Below are 22,355 nucleotides of genomic sequence, written 5' to 3' on the forward strand. Positions count from 1 at the left end.
TATGAGGGACAAAAGGGTGTCTCTAGCAACCCCCCCAATAGTCCAGGGTCATTTAGAATTTAACATTGCACTAACAACAACAACAACAACACAGAAAAGGAGATGATTTATTTAAAATGTTTCTAGACCACTTTTCATTCTCATGAATACAAAATAGTCATGAATAAAATGCAACAAAGTAATACATTATAGTAAAACAATTTGAGACATCTTAAAAGCATTATGTGATTATATTGGGGCAAATGTATTTACAAGGGTAGGCTATTCCTAACGTTACTGTTCCTTTAAGGCAGCTGGTTATTGGTTATTCCTTCCTTCCTTCCTTCCTTCCTTCCTTCCTTCCTTCCTTCCTTCCTTCCTTCCTTCCTTCCTTCCTTCCGAGTCTTTGGCTCTCAATGAGTCTCCATTAGGGAGGGAAGATGTACAGGCAGGGTTAGGGACTCCTTTCTCAGTCTGAGGGCTGCATTCCTTTGTGACGTCTTGCCTATTGGCCCTCCTTGGTTCTGCCTTTGGCCACTGTTGCATAAGTACAGGACTCAGGCATCCCATCCGCATCGGGTGCTGGTTTGGTTTTCAATGAACTGTGGCTCAGTACAGCATAGGAAACTCCATCAGCGTCTTCTTCAGGCTCAGACTGCAAGGGCTATGGAGGGAAAAAGAAGGAGATGCAATCTCTGCTGGAAGTTACAATACAAACAAAGGAGAGTGCTGTCAAGCAGGAATAGGGAACGTGTGGCCCTCCAGACATCATTGGACTACAACTCCCATCATCCCTGACCACTGGCAATGCTGGCTAGGGCTGATGCGAGATGGAGCTCAAAAAGACATCTGGTACCCCATCCCTCTTCCAGAGAAACTTCGGGAATTTGGGAGATTTCAAGACATCCAAGGATACCAACCAATGATCTGGAGGTTGGTATCTGCCCCTCTACCCCACCCCCTATCAAATTACACCTGTAATCTATATATATATAAAAATATAAACTGACCATGTCCATTAGTATCCAAGTTTCACCAAAACCGCTTGACCGATTGCGTTCAAATTTTGACACAATGCCACGTGAGAATATGAGAGTGACCCCGTACTGTTTTCAAAGGCAGATGTCACACCTGTGCCATGTAAAAAAAAAACCAAACCCCATGTTTCAAAACACACCACCCAGATGAAAATGCATGCTGGGAAAAGAACCAGGTTGCAAACCAGCGCCCTCTAGCGGCGGCTACACTGGTACTGCACCTATAAAACCTTCCCTCTCAACAGCACCTCGGCTCCTGTTTACATACTAGGCCGAAGCCTTTACAGACTAGGCAGAATGGAGGTACTGAGTCATCTGGATGGGGGTTGGGGGAATGAGGGGACAGGATAGGTCAGGACATGGTGGGACCAGTCACAGGGATGAGCCGGGGGTGGGGGGGAGGAGGGGGAATGATATGTCATGGGTCGGGACAGGGTGGGGGGAATCACATGGATGAGCCACAGCAACGCATGGCAGGGCCAGCTAGTTCCCTATAAATTGGACAGGTAGAGGATGTTGCATTGATATTATGTTCTGTCTCCCTCCCACCATGTTTGAGTGTCAGGACTGTAAAGCGTTAGCCGGAAGTTTACAGTTGTAAATGCTTTGTTTCATAGGAATGTTTCTTACTATGTTCACTTGTTGAGCTTGCTCATTGGCTGTGGAACCTGTAGAGCAGAGACATATTGTGAGATTCTTCACCCAGTTAATTTCAGATTGAAGTTATGAATGCTGCTACCTGCCCCCCTCTCACTGCCCCGTATAGTACAACCTCCAAGACCATTGTCTTAATAAAAGAAGCCACCCAATTCATCTCTGTTACTTGGCACTGAAAACATTCACTACTAAGGAAGCTGAAATAAAGATTTTCTTCAGTGGCATGAAGACTTTTTCTTTTTCTTTAAATGTGCTGAAACATATCACACAGATAATGGGATATTGACTGTCAAAAGGCTTTGTTGTTGTTCTGAATCATGTGAATACAACTGGTAAGAAATATAATAAGACAAATCCTTTACAGTATAGAATGAAGTCACAATGACAAAAATCAACAGCACACCTACCATGTTCTGCTGTAAATTGACATAAAATGCAGGAAGAGATAGGCAAATCATATGTAACAAATATAAGAAATGCACTCCTATTTTTCACCACAAAGATTGCTGTCCTAATTCTTGATCTGGTGGTGGTTAGAAGCCACTGGCTTTCTCTGCAAATGTGGTGGAAGCAATATTATTGCTGAAGGAAGCCCTGAAAGTGGGCTGTTTTGAGGGTAGGGAGAGCTGAGCCGATCAGGCAGTCACTGAGAGGAAGTTGGATGATAAAGCTACCCACAGATTGACTCCCAACCACCCAAGATTGAAGATGAATGAAGAGGCAGTGGGGGAAATGGGGTGGGGAAAGAGTACTACTACTACTACAGGATTCTACTCTTACATTGGTGGTAGTAATAATAATAGTGTGTGGTTGGTTTACATGGAAATCAACAGTAAAAGGACCACCATAAAACAATCCTAAAAGATCATCCAATAAAGGGGTAGAAACAGCAGTAGAACTACGTGGTGGTATTTGCATTCTGTGACCCACAAGCAAGGAAGCGCTGCAAAATCACACAAATGTGGAATGGATCTTACTTAAAATGGATTTTGGTTGGCTATTGCTTAAAGAATGATATCCACCATGTGAATTTATAACTCTTCTGTTAGATCACTATATTAATTTGTGAGTCCTCCAACTGATAAATCCATTGGACTGGCACATGGAGTGTGTGCTGTCAATTTTGTGCTATTATTTATCACATGCATCTTACTTTTGTTTGTTCATTGGTTAACAAATATTATGCAAATGAATACATAAGAAGAAGAAGAAATTTTGCTTCGCTCATGCCCACCCACCAGCATTTGAGATTTCACCAGACAGTACCCCAAAATCTTCAAACCTATTTGTTCAACTATAAGGAATAAAAGTCTATGTTGTTGTTGTTGTTTGTTTGTTTGTTTGTTTGTTTGTTGTTAGAAGCCTTCTTCTATGCCACATGAGAATATATCTTATCATGTGGGACTTTAAGTGGCATAGGATGTAAAAATTTAGTACCTCACTTATGCTTGCTTTTAACCTCAGCTGTTGTGAAGCAACTCATCCAGAAGCTCACTCACCCTTTTCCCTTTTCTTGGACAATGTGAAGGCAAGTAACAGCAGGAGGAGGACCAGAAGGGAAACGCCAGCAGCAATGCCTGCCCACATGGCTATTGAATGTCCACCTGTAAAACCATGAATAGGACACCTTGAGTTGTAATGCGGCTGGTGCTTACCAAACCACACACAGACATGTCCAGAGGCTATCCAGAATGATCGTTCTGTTATTTCATCTATCTCTCCAGCCTCCATGTAGCCCACCCACCCTCCTTTGCCAGCATTTCCATATCCCTTTTGGCAAAGCCCTTCCATTCATTCTACCATACACCATGACTCTCTTCTCTTCTCTGTCTCCCTTTCTGCCTCTCATACACCTTCCCCTATATGCTAGCCTCATTTGACCAGTAACCGATCCATAGTGGGGTGGCAGGGTTCACCTGTCACTGCTGCCAGGTGCGCCACCTTGCCCCAGTGGCAGTGGGTGCCCGGGGTGTGCCGACGTCACCGCAGTGTGTGTGCATGGGCCATCAGCATGCCTGGTTGTTTCAAGAGGAGGTTGTCCCACACAGCAGTGCATGGAATCTAAGGCATCTCTCTCTGCCAGCCTTCAGCCAGCCTGCCCAAGATGGATCCCAGTCTTTACTTTCCTCCTTCTTCCCAGCATCCCTTGCTCAAGACCCCCTTTGCCTGTCACCTCACACCCAGTTACCCTGTCAGCCTTCCAGACTCCCAGTCGCTGTTCACATTTCAGGGCCAGTGGGGGGGGAGTTCTCTTGCATTGCCAATGCAATGGCTCTCAATGGCCCTGTATTGTTTCTTAATGGCCCTAGCTTGGCCGGGTCATTTTTGCATAGGCTAGCCCAGGAATTCCTCTGCAGATTGTATTCTCCATTCATATCCCAAGTAATCAAAATCCTACCATTTATTAATTTCTAGGGTTTGAGGGGGTCTCCCCCAAATCTATAATAATATAATTGGTGTAGGTGGTGTGCATTTGTTTGTCAATAAAAACTATACACAGCCCTGGAGATTTCCATTGCCAGTGTGCACAATCATATGTACAAGAATGGCAAAGGCCATTACCGTACCGTATATACTGCACATGTCCCAAGTATATTTGAGAAAACATTGAAACGGGCTTCCTTCCATCTCTGGGTACCTACATCTCCTGCTTACCTGAGCTCAGCTGCAAGCATGTTCAGTTCTTTAATAAACTCTTGCTGGTGCAGACTAAGCATTTTGTTCATACCAAGATTTATTTTAAGCTCCTCGCTCCCACTGCAAAAGCAGCGGGCACTCCTCCCCCAGATGTTGTGTAACCAAAATAAACAGAACAAGGCGGAGGAAAAGGGAAGCAGAACAAGAGAGGAAGCGACAGACAGGAAGGGAGGCAATGAATATAGATAATGACGGAGAGAAAGCAGTGGGAGGCAGGCAGTGGCAGAGAAAGGGGGTGCGGCCCGCCCCAGGTATCATCACTGAGGGGGGAGGGACAAAATGAGTTTTAAAAAATAATAATTCGGCTCATGGAACTTTTTAGGAGTGATGTGGTAGCTTAGGAACCTGCAGGCTCCGCACTGACTGAAATGGCAGCGTGGGACTTGCCTCTGCCTACTGCCTCTCCCTCAGCCGCCCTACAGTTGAGGGGGAGGCGACAGAGAGGATCTACACGGCAGAGAGGTTCGCCCCGGCCCCACGGGCGCGGATCGCCCCGCCCCATGAGCAGCTTGCCCCACCCCCGGCTGCAGGACACGCCCCCGCCCCAGGCAACTGAGCAGCTACCCTGTTTCCCCTATTTTAAGACGTAGTCATAAAATAAGCCATAGCAGGGTTTTTAAGCATTCAAGGAATATAAGCCATACCCCGAAAATAAGACATAGTGATAGGTGCAGCAGCAATGCCGGCCGCGGCAGGAGGAGGGGAAAAAATAAGAGACCCCCTGAAAATAAGCCATAGTGTGTGGTTTTTTTGAGGAAAAATAAATATAAGGCGGTGTCTTATTTTCGGAGAAACACGGTAGCTGGAGGCAGGGGAAATGAGAGAATGACAGAAATGCAGCAAAAATATTGAGGTGCCTTGAAAATAACGGGGAAGCAAAGAGACACTGTCACAGATTGTTTGATGATGAAATTATCTTCCCAATAGTTGAGTGCCGAGGCTTCCTCTTACCCAAAACATAACTAAGGCGTTAGACCTTGCGGGGGCAGGGGGGGCGGGGAGAAAAAAGTTTCCTACTGCTGTTCTCCCATTTTTATTTTACCACCTACGATGCTGCTTGTAATGTGGGGGTGACAAACCTGATGGTTTCATATTCTCTCCCTTTTCCCAAAAGTTATTTTGTGCTATTTCTGCATCAGTTGGGCTCACCGAGATGGAAGGCTTGGGATAAGCTGTCCCTAGAGGAAAAGAGATGGAAAGCAATGTTTAATCCTTTGATTTCTACGCAGTAGTCTGGCTCTGTGAAATGGGAATGATTTGCAAGCTACGGGGGAAGAGAAAAGATGGAGCACAGATTCCGTTTTGACCTTTACCATGTATTTTTGTAACATACGAGTAGATTCTGCTTGACTTGCTTTGCTACTTTCTGCTTCTATCGAGCCTGAAGCTTTATGTAAGTAAACACAGGCTTCTCTGTATTTATTTTGTGTAGAGGGATAAAAAGGGGAAGACCCAATCCGCTGACACATCCTGGGTAATTACTAATAAGGTTAAGCGACCGTGTCCCAGAGGTTTCCACAGTTCATGCTGCAAAAGGTAAATTTAAACTCTGCTAACTAGGTGTTTGTGGGACGCAGGTGGCGCTGTGGGTTAATCCACAGAGCCTAGGGCTTGCAGATCAGAAGGTCGGCGGTTCGAATCCCCGCGACGGGGTGAGCTCCCGTTGCTCAGTCCCAGCTCCTGCCAACCTAGCAGTTCAAAAGCACGTCAAAGGGCAAGTAGATAAATAGGGACCGCTCCAGTGGGAAGGTAAACGGCGTTTCCGTGCGCTGCTCTGGTTCGCCAGAAGCAGCTTTGTCATGCTGGCCACATGACCTGGAAGCTGTACGCTGGCTCCCTCGGCCAATAACGCGAGATGAGCGCCGCAACCCCAGAGTCGGTCACGACTGGAGCTAATGGTCAGGGGTCCCTTTACCTTTTTAACTAGGTGTTTAACTCAAACAAGTGAGCAAGAGGACAGATAATTAATAAAATAGTATCATATCCTGCCCTCCATATCCACCCAACACCCTGTCTCCAAAATCATGAACTTTCAGGAAGAATTCGAAAACATTTGGTGGTTGAAGAGCACTGTTACAGGGCAATCTTTAGATGAAACAATTGTGCTTAACAGTAAATGCCTTTTTTTTTAGAATGCTTTGTTATGGTAACACTTTTTCAAAGGCATGCATGCAAGACTGCTCCTGCTAAAACCAGCCACCCAGAATTGCCTCCATTCATGAAAATTGCCAAGACATGTAAGTGGGATGCAAAGCAGGAGAGAGACCCTAAAGTCCACTGTATAGTTTAGTCCAGCCTTTGCCAACCTGGTGCCCTCCAGAAGTTTTGGACTACAAATCCAAGCAGGCTATGCTGACTAAGGCTGATGGGAGTTTGTCTTGCCAAATGCAAGGTGGTTCTTTTAAATGAGATTCAGAGGCAATGCAAACACAAGTGAGGAAGAAGATTAAAGATTTTATTCTAAACAGCAAGCAATATATACAGTACATATCAAGTAAGCACTTCGATCTGCTGCTTGGAAGCCCTAAAGAAGTGGCAAAGTGCCCCCCCCCCAGGTAGCCTCAGATTGCACGGCCCCATGGCCTTCAGTCTGTGCTTGAGCTTCTCCCTAACAACAGGGGTCAGCAAACTTTTTCAGTGGGGGGCCGGTCCACTGTCCCTTAGACCTTGTGGGGGGCCGGACTATATTTTGGAAAAAAAATATGAACAAATTCCTATGCCCCACAAATAACCCAGAGATGCATTTTAAATGATAGGACACATTCTACTCATGTAAAAACATGCTGATTCCCGGGCCGTCCGCGGGCCAGATTTAGAAGGCGATGGGGCCGCATCCGGCCCCCAGGCCTTAGTTTGGGGGCCCTGCCCTAACACTATGCCCACAAACATCCGATTTATAGATAGCTAACCTGTGTGGTTTGCTTGACCGCCTACATGCTACTCGCTACGTACAGATTGTTCATTAGCCACCTCTCCCAATGCCTCACTTTCTTAAAGCAATGTCCAACGTCAAAAGAAGGTAGCCAGCAATATTACTTCCTTCCAACAGATTAGGACTAGGAAATTAAAGGCTGTTCTTCAGCCATCAAAGAGTTTAGAGAGGGGGAAGCAAACAGAGGCAGGAAAGGAAACCCTACGAGAGCACTATCTCCTCAAAATACAAATACCTTCCGGATAAATGGCCCATACAGAGTTGTAGACCAAACCACACGGAGGGCACTAGGTTGGCAAAGGTTGGTTTAGTAAAAGCAGTCCCCCCCATGATTTATACATTTTATGTATAATTTTATGTGTCATTTGGGAAAACGGCATATCAGGATTCAGCCTGGCTCTCACCTTTTATGTTGACTTGGACACCATCACTGAGATTTGAGCACTTTAAATTTGCATTTGCCTCGTGGCAATATTTACATCGGTAGATTCCGCCATCTGATTCTATGGCATTGGAAATGTGAAATAAAACTGCATCAGCCTCTGTTTTCTGAGTTGCTGAAGCAGAACGGTCTGAATCTCCTTTGTACAGAAAGTGTCGTGCAGATTGAAGGTAGTCACTTTTGCACTCCAAGAAGATATCTCCCCCCTGGTTGACATTTATGGGGCCTTTTGAGATGGAAGGTTTTGAGTTATATTGTCCTAGATCAAAGAAGGAGAATAAGGCTGAGATTTGGAAGGTGGAACATCTACAAGGGAGGGAGACATTTGTATGCTCTGGGGAAAACGAAGCTTTGATCAGAGGTTCAAGGTCCACAGAACACCAGTTTTTGTTGAATAAATTGATTAACAACAACAACAACATTTATACCTCACCCATCTCTGGCTGGGTTCCCCCAGCCACTCTGGGCGTCTCCCAACAGAATTAAAAGCACAATAAAACATAAAACATTAAAAATTTCCCTAAACAAGGCTGCCTTCAGATGTCTTCTGAAAGTCAGATACCGGTAGTTGTTTATTTCCTTGACATGGAATCATAGAATCATAGAGTTGGAAGAGACCACAAGGGCCATCCAGTCCAACCCCCTGCCAAGCCTGTCAAGCCTCTGCGTAAAGACCTCCAAAGAAGGAGACTCCACCACATTCCTTGGTAGCAAATTCCACTGCCAAACAGCTCTTACTGTCAGGAAGTTCTTCCTAATGTTTAGGTGGAATCTTCTTTCTTGTAGTTTGAATCCATTGCTCCATGTCCGCTTCTCTGGAGCAGCAGAAAACAACCTTTCTCCCTCCTCTATATGACATCCTTTTATATATTTGAACATGGCTATCATATCACCCCTTAACCGTCTCTTCTCTGGGAAGGCCCTCTGCCTGGTTCCTTGTTACCTCACTTCTCACAGGGAGGGAACCGCCAGAAGGCCCTCAGAGCTGGACCTCAGTGTCTGGGCTGAACATAATTCAAAGTGTTGGTGTTGACTTTTAAAGCCCTATACTGGACAGAGGCCGTTTAGGGCTTTAAAGGTCAACACCAACACTTTGAATTGTGCTTAGAAATGTACTGGAAAAATTTATATGTCTCTCTCCAGGGTGACTTGCAGAAAACAAGAAACAAACACCAACCGTCTATATTAACACAATGCTTTAAAAATGGCAGGAATATATCCTCCTCCTCCTCCATTCTAATCTCAAATGGCAAGGGCACCTGGAAAAGAGTAGCAGCAGGAGGGGACCTCAGTCCTCAGTCCTCAGATACGTCCGCATGGCAGGAAGCATTCCTTCAGGTCCTCAGTCTCAAGCCACTGAGGGCTTTATTCCTACAAGTTAACCTTGAAATCAATTTGGATTGGATGTGCCTGTACCTTTAATATTTGTATAGCTCAGAGAACGTTTGGTAGGCCTCTGTGGTTATCATGCAGATGTTAGGAAATCAGCTTTGGTTGGGGGAAACTGTTACAGTTAGTTCCCACTCTGCCCCCATCCATCTTCCCCTGGCCCCACGTTCATATTTATCACCCGAGGAGACTCACCTCCCGAGATTTGCCACTGTTCAGCCAGCAGGAATCCTGGAAAGGAGATGGTTGCATTAGCGGCGATATAGCTGAGCAGCAGGAACCACAACTGAGTCTCTGGTCCTTCCACCCCTCAGTCCCTGTACCCTTTCATCTGAGATACCAACCGATAAAGAGGATGTTGAAAGAGAGCCTCATGATGAAGGAGCACCTAGCCCTGTAGTCCAGTGTCCTGTGTCCCCCAAGATGTGTGCTGTCCCCGGAATGAAGATCTCGGAGGGAGGCTGCAGGGTCTGAAATGCAACACGGCTCTGCAACACAGTTCTTTCCCATGAAGTGCAAGTACTCTATAATGCACAACTTAGCAGATCTGGAAGTGCCTTGCAAACCACTTCCCTCCCCCCCCCCCCACTGCAGTCATATTATGCAAAATCAGCATAGATTAGATCATGTGTTTTCTGATATGCCCAGGGAGGTAGGCAGAAGGATCTTTCACAAGTTCTGTTAACACCAGGCAGACACCCTGGCCACACTGTTTTAGACACTTGTTAAAAATAACTTCTCTATTATATCCAGGCATATAATTAGCTATGTATGCTCATTTTAAAAATATGTTGATTTTATCCGTATATCACTGATAATTATACTTTTTAATGTAAACTGCTGAGGGATTGGTTATACATTCACGGAGTTCACAAATTTTTCCAAATAAACAAATCAGCGAAAGACTACAACCTCAGCCCTGTATACTCGAAGGAGCTCCCCCACCCTTTGGCAGTAGAGAAGCAGAACAAATGGAAAGGAGTCTCTTACCAGTTCGAATTTTTAATGATCACAGCAAGAGAACAAGGAGTCTATTCCTCAGAATGAAGGTGCTCCCAATTAAGGGGTTCCCTCCACTTCCTCCCTAGTCCTCCATGTCACTACCACGTCTTGTAACCTGATCTCGTAACCACTGTGCTTTCTGTGCTGCTGCCTTATCTGCTCTTCTTGACCTTGGGCTGAGCAAATGAACACTTTCCAGAGAAATTGAGCCTGTTAACTCTCTCTCTCCCAGTGCTTCTCCTCCTACCTGTTCCCCATTCGGTATTACCCAGCTTCTGCCTTCTGAACTATGTCCCTCTGCAAACCACTGTTCCAAATCTACACTGTCCTCATGCTCCTGGGGGCAGAGAGCAGGCGGAGAGCAGGCTGGCGGGCACCCCAGGGGCGTGGCACGTCACCCACAGAGGTGTGACGTGCATCCCGGGGGTGTGACGCGCTGCCTGCAGGGCTGTGGCATGCATCCTGGGGCCGTGGCACGCGTCCTGGGGTGTGGCATTCTGCCTGCGGGGGCATGGCACCCAGCACGGGGGGAGGCAGCCACAATGCCGCACCACCAGGATCATGGTGCCAGGGGCAGTGCCCTCCCCCCGCCCCCCTCTTCCTCCGCCAGTGCTCCTGGGAAGAGTCAGGATCCTGATCACTAGCGGGGGAAGGGCAGGCTCCCACCATTTCTCCTCAGTGCAGCCCTCTTCAGTACGGTCCCCAACAACACCCCACTTCTCTAGCCCCGATTCTGGCAAGCAGGAGGCAATATTACATCAAGACACAAAAGCCCTCAAGATGGTGCAGAGAGTCATTGCCTGTGGAGAGCCCCAAGGGCCACACCCAGTCCCCGGAAGTGAGGTCCCCTCCCCTATTTTGACCTGTTTCCATATTACCAAGAGTAAGGAAGAATCTGCAAAAAGGATGTGGTCTCCCAACACAGCTGTAAAAGCAGCTGCCCAATTCTCTTTTTGTATAATAAATTTTTATTAGTTTCTTTTCACACACAATTTGACGTTATTCAATTCACTTTCAATATAATAATTTCTTACATTTTGACCGGCCTTTTATTTTTCTATTGTATTATAACATATTACCATCATTTATTTATTCACCTTCCCTTGCCTATTATCCAAATCCTGCTCGTGATTTCATTGGGCTATAGCTTTTTCTCAGATAGTCCGAAAAGAACCTCCGCTCTCCGACAAAAAGTTCCCATCTTTTGTATCTCTTACTTTTGCCATCAGCTTTGCCATCTCTGCATAGTCCATTAACTTTAAAATCCGCTTAAATTCATTATGTATGGACTGCCCAGTTCGTAGCTGGGAGCAACAGTTTCTTTCCATGAAAACTGAAGATATACCTACGGTGGACGATTGGCAGATGAAGCTGATAGAATTCATGGAACTGTCCGAGCTGGCTGGGAGACTCCGGGACCAGGGGGAAAAATCGGTGGAAGAAAATTGGAAGAAATTTAAAGTATATTTAGAGAAGAATTGTAAGATTAGCAGTATTTAGCTACAGATTTGGAAGTAAAAGGAAGTTGCAGAAGAGTGTTAGTTAAATGTATAGTGTATTAAGATTTAGTTAAGTGTTATCATGGTATGGAATTTTAAAGATTTAATTAGAATAGATTTATATTTTAAGATAAGAGCTTTATTGTATTGATAAGGTATTAAGTGTATTAACAGGTTTAAATAATTATTAAAAAGATTTGAATCAAGATTTGGAAAGTATTAAGGAAGTGATATATAGAAACGTGGTTGGGAGGGAATGGAGGAAGTCGACAAAGATATGTGATATAAGATTGATTGGGAATATTTTTGTTTCTGTTGTAATGTTGATATATTGTTATGTTGTGTATGTATTGTGTTTTTCTTGTTCTGTTACTTTATGTTGTATTGTTGAAAATTGTAGCATCCCTGTGGATTTGATAAAGGAATTCATGAAATAATCTGGTCAGTGGTTAATCGAGCAGGATATTCCTGGATTGATGAATCTGGTTGAGTAGGGTGCTCTTACCTAAACCAGTTTGATACATGAGTTCTGGTATACAATTCTGCAGGGTCCGCAACATGGTCAATGCTTAATAATTCGTGGTTTGTGGTAAACAGGCACAAGCCATTTGTGTAAGCATTTGTCTCACATGATCTGGCCAAAAGGGCATCTGGCATTCCTCTTTTCTTTCTGTAAACAAGCCTTTGATGTAGATCCTAGAGGTGGTAAACCTGTTCCCTGGTTTTCCTTCCTGCCTCTCAGGAATCCTTTGTAGTGTTGATAAGGGAGACGTTGGAAGGGGGTAGGATTTCAGGATACTCTTTATTAATTATTCACTGTACTAGGATTTTATTGGAGCGTTTGAATTTTGGGTTGCCACCTTGATTATAATAAAAAATAGCCTGCAGGGAGAGGAGAGATATTTTCTCTCTCTCTCTCTCTCTCTCTCTCTCTCTCTCTCTCTCTCTCTCTCTCTCTCTCTCTCTCTCTCGGCTTCTTGCTGGTCAAAAGCTCTCTTTGTCTGTCTTTCTCTTTCTCTTCCCCTTTTCCTACACTCATGAATAAGTCTACATTATGAAACTCGTCTCCCATGTCATGGAAGCTAGAAAAAAGCTAAATTTCCATAACACTCAGGGATAAGCCAAGGTCCCAGAAGTCTCTGCATTGTAAGCGGTCCTGCTTATTGGCCCTCCTTGGCTCTGTGATGGGCCACTGTTGCATAATCACAGGTCTCAGGGATCCCGTCAGCATCGGGTGCTGGTTTGGTATTCAATGAACTGTGGCTCAGTACAGCATAGGAAACTCCATCAGGGTCTTCTTCAGGCTCAGACTGCAAGGGCTATGGAGGGAAAAAAGGAGATGTAACATGCAGGCCTGCCATTCAGTCTGCTAGAGTTACATACAATAGAAACAAAGCAGGAATGGAGAAACTGTTGCTCTCCAGATCCTACCGGATTACAGCTCCCATCATCCATGGCCTCTGGCTATGGCTGATGGGGGATGTAGTCCAACAACACCTGCCACAGTTCCTCCATCCCTGGTCCAGAGAAATTCCAGTAATTTGGAAGAGCCAGTTCAAAAAATGGGCACACCTGGAGATGTGACCGACCATACGGAGGATGGTACCTGGCCCTCTACCCCACCCCAAATCAAATCAGCCCTGCCACCCCCTGTTACTTGGATAGGTAGAGGCTGTTGCATTGAATTAGAGCCCCCTCCCCCCCCCCGGTTGGAATGTCAGGAGTGTAAAGTGTTGGCAGGACGTTCACAGTCATAAGAGTTTTTGTTCGTTGGAATATTTCTTACTATGTTTGCTGGCCGGGTTCTTTCTTTGGCCACGGAACCTGCAGAGCAGAGATACACACTGTGAGATTTTTCACCCAATAGGCTTCTGAGTAAAGTTATGGATGGTGTTTTTCCCTCCCCACTGGCCCATATACAGTGGTACCTTGGTTGTCAAGCTTAATCCGTTCTGGGAGTCCATTCAGCCCCCGGCCAGCACCATTCAAAAACCAAGGTGTGGCTTCTGATTGGCTGCACTGCTGGTTTACATGCAAATCAACAGTGAAAGGACACCACAAGAGGTAAACAACAAAAACATGAAACAAGTCTGGAAAAAATCTTCAACTAAAGAGATGGGAGTGGTGGAATAACTCCATGGTGGTAACGGCATTGTGTGACTCACAAGCGAGGAAGTAGCAGCAGCACTACTAATGTGGAATGGATCATAGCTGAAATGGATGATCAACTATCCCTTGAACAATTATATCCACCATGTGAGTTTATAACTACAGTGGTACCTTGGTTCTCAAATGCCTTGATACTCAAACAGCTTGGAACCCAAACACTGCAAACCTGGAAGTAAGTGTTCCGGTTTGCGAACTTTTTTCGGAAGCCAAACATGCTCCGTTTTGAGTGCCACACTTCCCTTTTGAGTGTTACGCTTCCATTTTGAGAGTTACACTGAGGTCTGTCTGTTTTTGCTATTTATATTGCGTTTTTGTGGCTCTTTTTTGTGACTGTGTGGAACTCAGTTCAGCTACTGATTGATAGATTGATTGATTGATTGATTGATTGATTGATTGTGTGACTGCAGTACATTGTTTATTGCTTTCATGTTATGTATCAATGGTCTTGTTAGATAGTAAAATTCATATTAAATTGCTGTTTTAGGGGTGGTTTTTAAAAGTCTGGAACAGATTAATCCATTTTGCATTACTCTCTATGGGAAAGCACGCCTTGGTTTTGGAACGGACTTCCGGAACGGATTAAGTTTGAGAACCAAGGTATCACTTTATTCTGTTAGATCACTGTATTAACTTGTGAGTATTTTGACTGATAAATTCATTTCTACTGGCACATGGTGTGCACGCTGCTGGCTTTGTGCTATTATTTATCACATATATATTGCATAAATAAATAAATACACCTTTTCTCTCTCGCTCAGGCCCAGCACCAGCTTTAGAGATTTCACCAGGCACTGCCCCAATACCATCGAGTCTGCCTGTCCAACCATATGAACTTCAACCCTATTTTGTTTTTAAAAGAAGAATGTTCTCTCTCTGAGATTGTAACCTGTCTTGACACCTGGGGCTTTAATCTGCTCGTGTGGAACTTGAAGTGGTACAGCTCCCACAAAGTAAGCATTTACAACCTCGCTTATGGATGCTTTCATCTCAGCCATTGCAGAACTGATCCAGAAGCCTACTCACCCTTTTTCCTTTTCCTGGACAATACAAAAGCAAGGATCAGCAGGAGGAGGACCGAAAGGAAAAGGCCGGCAGCAATGCCCGCCCACATGGCTATTGAATGTCCGGCTATTGAATGTCCACCTGTAAAACCATGAAAAGGTCACCTAGAGTTGGAATGCTGCCAATGCTCACCAAATCCCACACAGGCAGTGCCCAGAAGCTCCCAAGAAAGACCCTTCTATCAGTTCATGGATCTTTCCATTCACCCTCTGCGTTACTATCTCCCAGTGCTGTGAATGTAGCACATCTTGGTTCCAGTAAGGCTTTTGAGAAAGTTCCCAATAATATTATTGTGAGACGCTAGTAAAATGTGGGTAGAGGATGCTACTGTCAGGTGGATTTGTAGCTGGTTGCCTGACCAAACCCAAAGAGTGCTCACCAATGGGGGGGGGGGAACCTGAGAAGTGAGGTGCTGTAGGGCCCAGTCCCAGGCCCAGTGTTGTTCAATCTATATACAGTGGAACCTTGGTTTACGAACACCTCGGTTTATGAATTTTCGGTTTACGAACGCCGTGGACACGTCTGGAACGGATTAATCCACTTTCCATTACTTTCAATGGGAAAGTTCGCTTCAGTTTATGAACGCTTCAGTTTATGAACAGACTTCCGGAACCAATTTTGTTCATAAACCGAGGTACCACTGTATATAAAAATGTAAAAAGGGCATGCGTGTTTGTGTCCACATTTCTCCTAAACAGCTTGACCGATTGCATTCAACTTTTGACACAACGTCACATGCGAATGTGAGAGGAAGCAAAAACCGTTTGCGTAGACAGATGTCACACCTGGGCTACGTAAAAACCCCAAAACACTGGGTTTCAGAACACAAAACTCACCCAAAAGTGCATGCTGGGAAAGAGAAATCGGAAGAGGTTGCAAAACAGCACCCTCTAGCGGTGGCTACACTGGTATTGCAGCTAGAAAACCTTCCCTCTCCACACCAGCTCAGCTCGCCGTTACAGACTAGGCCAAATGGAGGTGGGGACTCGCCTGGGTGGGTGTTGGGGAGAGGAGGGGACGGAATAGGTCATGGGTCAGGACAGGGTGGGGGGAATCACAGGGATGAACCGAGGGGTGGGGGTGGGGAGACGGGATATGTCATGGATCGGGACAGGGTGGGGGGAAACACAGGGATGAGCAACAGCAATGCGTCTCTGGGCCAGCTAGGATCTTTATAAAGACTCATGGACTGTCTGGATGCAGAGGAGAGGAGGGAGGCAACAGCATTCCCCAAGGGAGCCCCCATGGGAAGATGGCTCAGAGCCAGGTGATTGGTGGTGGGTCAATGATGAGTGGTCAGAGGGAGAAGAGAGAGGAAGAGCAGACTGTAAGTAGGAAGGGTCATATGCAGGGGAGGTAACATGGTTTAGTGAGCAGGAAGAGTCTGGGGCAGAGGGCAGTTTAGAATTTGAGGCAGAAGAGGGAGTTGGAGAGGTGCGGGGCCAGGAGGCAGGGTGCTGTAGAAGTCAGGGAATCCATCATTTACAAGTGTTGAAATGATACCCAACTGTGACGTGAAGAGGGAGAGATACCTCCTTTTAAAACTAAGGAATGGTGGAGCCAGTACACTTTTCCAATTTCATTTACAATTGCAGCAAATTAAAACCTGTATTAGTGCAATTTGTAAAAGATGCATACAAGGATGAAGACAGGATCTTACCTGTTACTTTGATGTGTACTTCATCACTGTAGTTTGAGCATGCTTGATTTTTCTCGAACTTTAAGCAGTAGCTACAGCGATAGATGCCCCCATCTGATTCTTTGGCATTGATAATGGGAAATAGAACTTCACCCGATCCCATCTTCTTGCTTTCATAAGTATATGAAGAATTTTCTATGTGTAGAGTAAATTCTACTTCTTGCTGTTCTTCAGTCTTACAGTGGATGCTGGCATTTCCTTCCAGAGAAATCACCTCACCTGGGCTCACTGAGATGGAAGGTTTGGGAGAAGCTTATCCAGAGGGAGAAAGAGAAAAGGGGGGATGCTTAATCCTTTGATCTTACACAATAGTCTGGCTTTGTAAAATGCTATTGGGGAACATAGAAAACCATATGCTGTTCAGAGTGTGAATATTGATAGGCTGCATTTATGCCATTACTCAGGAGATTAGTTGGCAGAGAACACAGGTGGGATGTGACACTTGTCAGGGAAAGGCGAGCTGCGCAGCAGAGATGCCCTATGAGAAGGACAGAACCTAGAGGGGGAGGATTACTGTAGGCTTCAGGTTATATAGTAACGTCCACGTTCAGTTTCTGTTAATTGGTTCTCATGGGAAACTTACAGATTCTGGCTTCACACAATTAACTCAAGGCAGTGTCAATTTACTCTTGGCAGAAAGCCAAGGTCTGCCTGACCTGGAAACTACTCTCTCTGATTGGTTAACGACCAGCACTGAACTCTGTTATCTAGGAATGCTAGCACAGTTGTTTCTTGTTAGGTGTTAGGAGTAGAAGTGCTGTGTATATGGTTGGAGGGAGAGACAGAGAGGATTTACTTTACTTTGCTTTGTATGCAGAAACTCTGCTGGTTTTATTTTCTTTTAATAAATCCTGTAAATAGTTATTCTGCGTCTAGCCGACTAGTCACTTCCACCTCAACTAGCTTCTGCGCTGTGCAGGAAAACTCTGCTACGTTTGGGCTAAAGCCACTAGAGCTATGCCTGACACAATTCTAAGAGCCTTGTCCGTTGACTAGGACCTGGGTGTGTGACAAATGGTGTACAGTGCAGGGTATTGTGTAGTGTGATGCACAATCTGCATTCCATTATGCAATCAGCAGCTGATTGCAAGAGATCGGGGAGGGAGATAAGAGAACTAGCTCCCTTCCCGGCCCCTCCCGGCCCCTTGCCTAGGCTTCAAGTGTTGTCTGTAAAGGGATACATGTGACTGGCTGATTAGATTATCTATCTGGAAACTGTAGAAATGGGTCCCTTTCCTTTCCTATAGAAGAAGCTGCAGAACTGTGAGTTGAACCCCATGAAAACAGGATTTTTCCCTTTGCAAGGAAACTCAGCAACTTTGAGCTGATCCTAAAAAATGGAGCTTTCCCCCTTTGCAAAACAGATGCACAACTCTGAGCTGAACCCCCCCCCCCAAAAAAAGCAGGGCTTTTCCCATTTGCAAAAAAGCTGCACAACTTTGAGCTGATCCTAAAAAATCCTAAAAATGGAGCTTTCCTCCTTTGCAAAAGAAGCTTCCTCAAATATTTAATTGGGGAGGGGGCAAAGGCACCTAGGCCTCTAGGAGTTGGCTGCTATGCCTAGGACAATTCAAGAAAGCAAAATATATATATTCTTTTTTTCCTCCTCTAAGAACTAGGTGCGTCCTATGGAGAAAAAAATACGGTACATATTTTGATCAGTACAGTTCAGTTATATAGTTCAATCAGTGCACTTCCCCCCCCCCCATTTGATTGGTAGATTGAGTAAGCCCAACACCCACTTTAGCATCATTTGTAAAACTGTCACACAGAAACTAAGCTAAGCCCTCACCTGTTACGTTGATGTAAAGTCTGTCACTTAGATGTGAGCATGTGCTATCGAAGCAATACCTACACTGATACATTCCTCCATGTTCTAGTTTGGCCTCAGAAATGAAAAAATCCACTGTATAATACAGAGTTGTCTCAGATCGCACATGCAATGCAGACTCTCCCTTGAAGAGATCAAAGGTGCCTCCTTTGTAATATCCACTCCCACATTGGATGTAGAAATTCCCTCCAAGGGCGACATTAGGACTGGGAATCACCGAAATTGAGGGCTTGCGATAGTATCCTGATCGAGAAAGAGAATGGGAATGTGGTTTGGAAGGTGGAACACTTGAACAGCCTCCTTCTGTCAAATAGGACTGGCTTTCAGCTGCAGCTGGAGAATCGAATAGAGTGAGTTTGTACAAAAATTCAAATGACAGGGCTGGATGAATCTGTTTTGACATTATCCAACAGAGCAGGGGTTATCAAGCTGTGGTCCCTGAGCGGCTGGCTGCCCATGAGCTTCATTTAGGGCAGGCATGTCAAACTTGCGGCCCTCCAGATGTTTTGGCCTACAACTCCCATGATCCCTAGCTAGCAGGACCAGTGGTTGGGGAAGATGGGAATTGTAGTCCAAAACATCTGGAGGGCCGCAAGTTTGACATGCCTGATTTAGGGGGTCTGTGGCCTGTCTGAGAAAAACACACACACCTACAAATCTTGCGGCATCCGGCACAGTGTATTACAACAGCTACAACAGGCATAAAATGAGTTAAGTCATCTTCTAAGACTCTCAGCAATTTTCATCTGATCCATGGCCAGAGGAGGGGAGTTTGGGAACCGCTACAACACAACCCATATCCATCAGACTGTGTAAATTCCTGATCAGCAAGGTTTTTTTGTTTTAAAAAGCAGCTCTATCATCACTCAGGGATGCAGTAGCTTGAGGAAGAGTCAAAAGAGAACCAAGTCCAAAAGGTAGGAGGTACCTTCCTTGGAACTGTGGGATGTAGACATAGAGCAGTCAAGTCCAACATTCCTTGTTTCCTAGAATGGACACACAGAGGGAGGTGGCTCCAAACAGGGAGGACTTCCTGTCATACCTGTTGGGAGCCACCTTTCCCTGAGTGTTTATTCAGGCGTGACCCGAATAAAGCCAAATAAAAAGGCTGGGCACACAGCCATCTTCCTCTTTTGCATCTCTCTCTTGCATCTCTTTTGACCTACTCTTCATCCTGCTGTTCCGATGCAGTCTCATCCATAAGGAAGGATATAGGTCACATGTTGTAAGTCTGAGACTTAGCTCAGACTTCATTTCTCTTGTCTACATTTTCCTGCAAATGAAACCAAAACTGCAGCTAAAGCCTGCCTTCAGATTGCTACTGAATGTGAGCAAACTTTATTCTTATTTTAAGAATACCGCTTTGTGTTGTTATTGTTTTAAGAGGGAAATAAAGGGGAAATTACCAGGAAGAATCCCGTCTGCACAAAGGGAATCCTGGATTGCTTAGTACAAAGGCTGAAACCAGCCATCAACAAGCTTCACTAGGCAGAGGGCCTTCTTGGTAATGGCGCCCGCCCTGTAGAATGCCCTCCCATCAGATGTCAACGCAATAAATAACTATCTGACTTTTAGACATCTGAAGGCAGCCCTGTTTAGGGACGTTTTTAATGTCTGACGTTTTATTCTGTTTTTAATATTCTGATGGACAGGGCAGTTTCGAGTAGGTTGGGCGCCCTGGCGCTGAGGGGCGGAGATCGCTCCGGTGCCCCCGCCCCCACAGGGCGCAGTATGGTTTCCACGTGGCTTCGCCGCGCAGCGCCCTGCCTACCGGCCCAGTGCCCTGGCACACCACGCCACCGGGGCTCTACCTAGAGCCGGCCCTGCTGATGGAAGCCTCCCAGAGTGGCTGGGGATACCCAGGCAGCAGACGGGTGGGGTAATAATACAGTCATACCTTGGTTTAAGTACGCCTCGGTTTGAGTATTTTCAGTTTAAGTACTCCGCGGACCCGCCTGGAACACATTAATCCACTTTCCATTAGTTTCAATGGGAAAGTTTGCTTCAGGTTAAGTACGCTTCAGGTTAAGTACAGACTTCCGGAACCAATTGGGTTTGTAAACCGAGGTACCACTGTAATAATAATAATAATAATAATAATAATAATAATAATAATAATAATAATTGCATTCCTTGAAGTAAATAATTGTTGTTGTTGTTGTTGTTGTTGTTTACTGCAAGGAATGTGATCTGCTCTATGCTCACTAGCATGAGCGAGGAAGGAGCAGATCTAATAAAGTTATCCTCTCCTACCTTCCTTAACATTCCTACAGAAACTTTAGAGTTACACATGGACAGCCGAGATGGACACAGGTTGTCTAAAGACAAAGGAGGCTGGGGCACCAGCACCTGTCATCCTTGCACACTACAGGGAATGTGTAGGAACTACCAATTCAGCAGTAGTGAGAAAAGCAAGTTTGATTGTGGGAGGCCCTGGCATTGAACCCCCATTCTGAAGAAGAAGAGTTTAGTTTTGATATCCCGCTTTATCACTACCCGAAGGAGTCTCAAAGCAGCTAACAATCTCCTTTCCCTTCATCCCCCACAACAAACACTCTGTGAGGTGAGTGGGGCTGAGAGACTTCAGAGAAGTGTGACTAGCCCAAGGTCACCCAGCAGCTGCATGTGGAGGAGCGGAGACTCGCACCCGGTTCCCCAGATTACGAGTCTACCGCTCTTAACCACTACACCACACTGGCCCACATATTTTAGTCTAGCTTAAGGTGGAGTTTGAGCTACAGCTCAGACTTCTGCCCTATGCCTCTCTCCCACTCTTGGGATAATTTCGTTGACCCAAACTCACCTCTGGACATTTGCCACTGCCTGGTCAGCCAACACCCTGGAAAGGAGAGGATTTTGTTAGAGGCAAGTTATCTGGGCAAAAGGATCTGGATCTGGGCCTCTGAGCTCCCCACTGTGCCTTTGCCACTTGCTCTGCCCCCACCATCCTGCAAGGTGGGATACTAACCAAGAAAAAGGATGCTGGAAGGCAGCTTCATGGCGTGGGTTCTGCCGCTAGCAGGGTGCCCTGTTTGCTCCAATCTTTGCTGTGTCCTGAACGACGGTCTTGGTTGGCAGCTCTTGCTGCTGAAATCCGGCAGTGTTCTTCTGTTGCACAGCAGACCCTCAGCACAAATCGCTTCTCTCTGATTTGATATTCTGATCCTAGTCCCCTCCCTAGCCTGCCTGACTAACCACATCTCCTTTTATGTCACAGCTGTGGATTGCAGAATGGAAGGAACGGAAGTGAACAGATGAAACTTCTGCATTTTTTTGGAAAAAAACAGTTTAGCATAGATTGTATCCCCTGTGCTTTTTTATGGCTGATGTCCTGAGACACAGGCAGTGGTGTAGCATTGGCGGGGGGGCCACAGGGGTGATTGCCCCAGGCACAAAATTGTGAGGGGCACAAAATTCCAACACCTAGGTCCTGCCTTGATGCAGTTGTGCATTTCCGTCGCTGGGCTCTATTGAAAATAGCTTCTGCATCCAAACCAGGAAGTGACCTCTCCAGACAATGGAACAATTCTTTTCTTATCTCTGCAGCTGCAATCTCCCAGGTGACATGGATGACGTTAAGCAGTTGAATGTGCATTTTTCCTCTGTCCGTTTCCCTCCTACCCACCCACTCTGTGTGGCTCCGGGCACTGGCAACCCATGCTATGCCACTGGACCATACCCTCCAACTCCCGGATTGAAAAATCCGGGATCAGCGGCAGCGCGGCACCGGAAGTCACTTCTACGCATGTCCAGACATGCGTAGAAGTGACTTCTGGTGCCGGGCTGCCCGTGTCTGCATGTCTGGGCACCAGAAATCGCTTCTGCACATGTCCAGACATGCACAGACAGCCGGGAGCTGGGACATGGCCGCCGGCAGGAGCTTTACGGGAATATAATCAATTTGGGATAACCGTGGGAAAAGGTAACAAAATATGGGGGTTTCCCATGTAAAACGGGAGA

The 22,355-nt window shown here is 45.7% G+C and overlaps 2 protein-coding genes across 4 annotated transcripts; both read right to left on the reverse strand.

The window, feature by feature from the left end:
- Positions 1 to 104: 104 nt before the first annotated feature.
- LOC118077612 (uncharacterized) lies at positions 105 to 9,696 on the reverse strand. 2 transcript variants are annotated; one of them, XM_035101256.2, is made up of 7 exons: positions 9,478 to 9,696; positions 9,329 to 9,364; positions 7,707 to 8,003; positions 5,450 to 5,548; positions 3,173 to 3,277; positions 1,647 to 1,684; positions 105 to 643 (listed from the first exon to the last, which is right to left on the reverse strand). In XM_035101256.2, exons 1-7 carry the CDS (start codon positions 9,641 to 9,643, stop codon positions 485 to 487), a joined length of 900 nt encoding a protein of 299 aa, XP_034957147.2. In that variant the 5' UTR covers positions 9,644 to 9,696; the 3' UTR covers positions 105 to 484. The 2 variants fall into 2 exon arrangements, with proteins under 2 accessions (XP_034957147.2, XP_034957149.2); XM_035101258.2 differs by lacking the exon at positions 9,329 to 9,364.
- A 1,432-nt stretch (positions 9,697 to 11,128) lies between these two features.
- On the reverse strand, positions 11,129 to 21,548 carry LOC118094434 (leukocyte immunoglobulin-like receptor subfamily B member 1). Of its 2 annotated transcripts, XM_035134841.2 has the most exons (7): positions 21,364 to 21,548; positions 21,199 to 21,234; positions 18,357 to 18,638; positions 16,526 to 16,816; positions 14,827 to 14,946; positions 13,421 to 13,458; positions 11,129 to 12,953 (listed from the first exon to the last, which is right to left on the reverse strand). In XM_035134841.2, exons 1-7 carry the CDS (start codon positions 21,392 to 21,394, stop codon positions 12,795 to 12,797), a joined length of 957 nt encoding a protein of 318 aa, XP_034990732.1. In that variant the 5' UTR covers positions 21,395 to 21,548; the 3' UTR covers positions 11,129 to 12,794. The 2 variants fall into 2 exon arrangements, with proteins under 2 accessions (XP_034990732.1, XP_060137612.1); XM_060281629.1 differs by lacking the exon at positions 21,199 to 21,234.
- Between the last annotated feature and the right edge of the window lie 807 nt (positions 21,549 to 22,355).

The sequence above is a fragment of the Zootoca vivipara genome, chromosome 13, assembly GCF_963506605.1.
Source record: "Zootoca vivipara chromosome 13, rZooViv1.1, whole genome shotgun sequence".
NCBI lineage: Eukaryota > Metazoa > Chordata > Lepidosauria > Squamata > Lacertidae > Zootoca > Zootoca vivipara.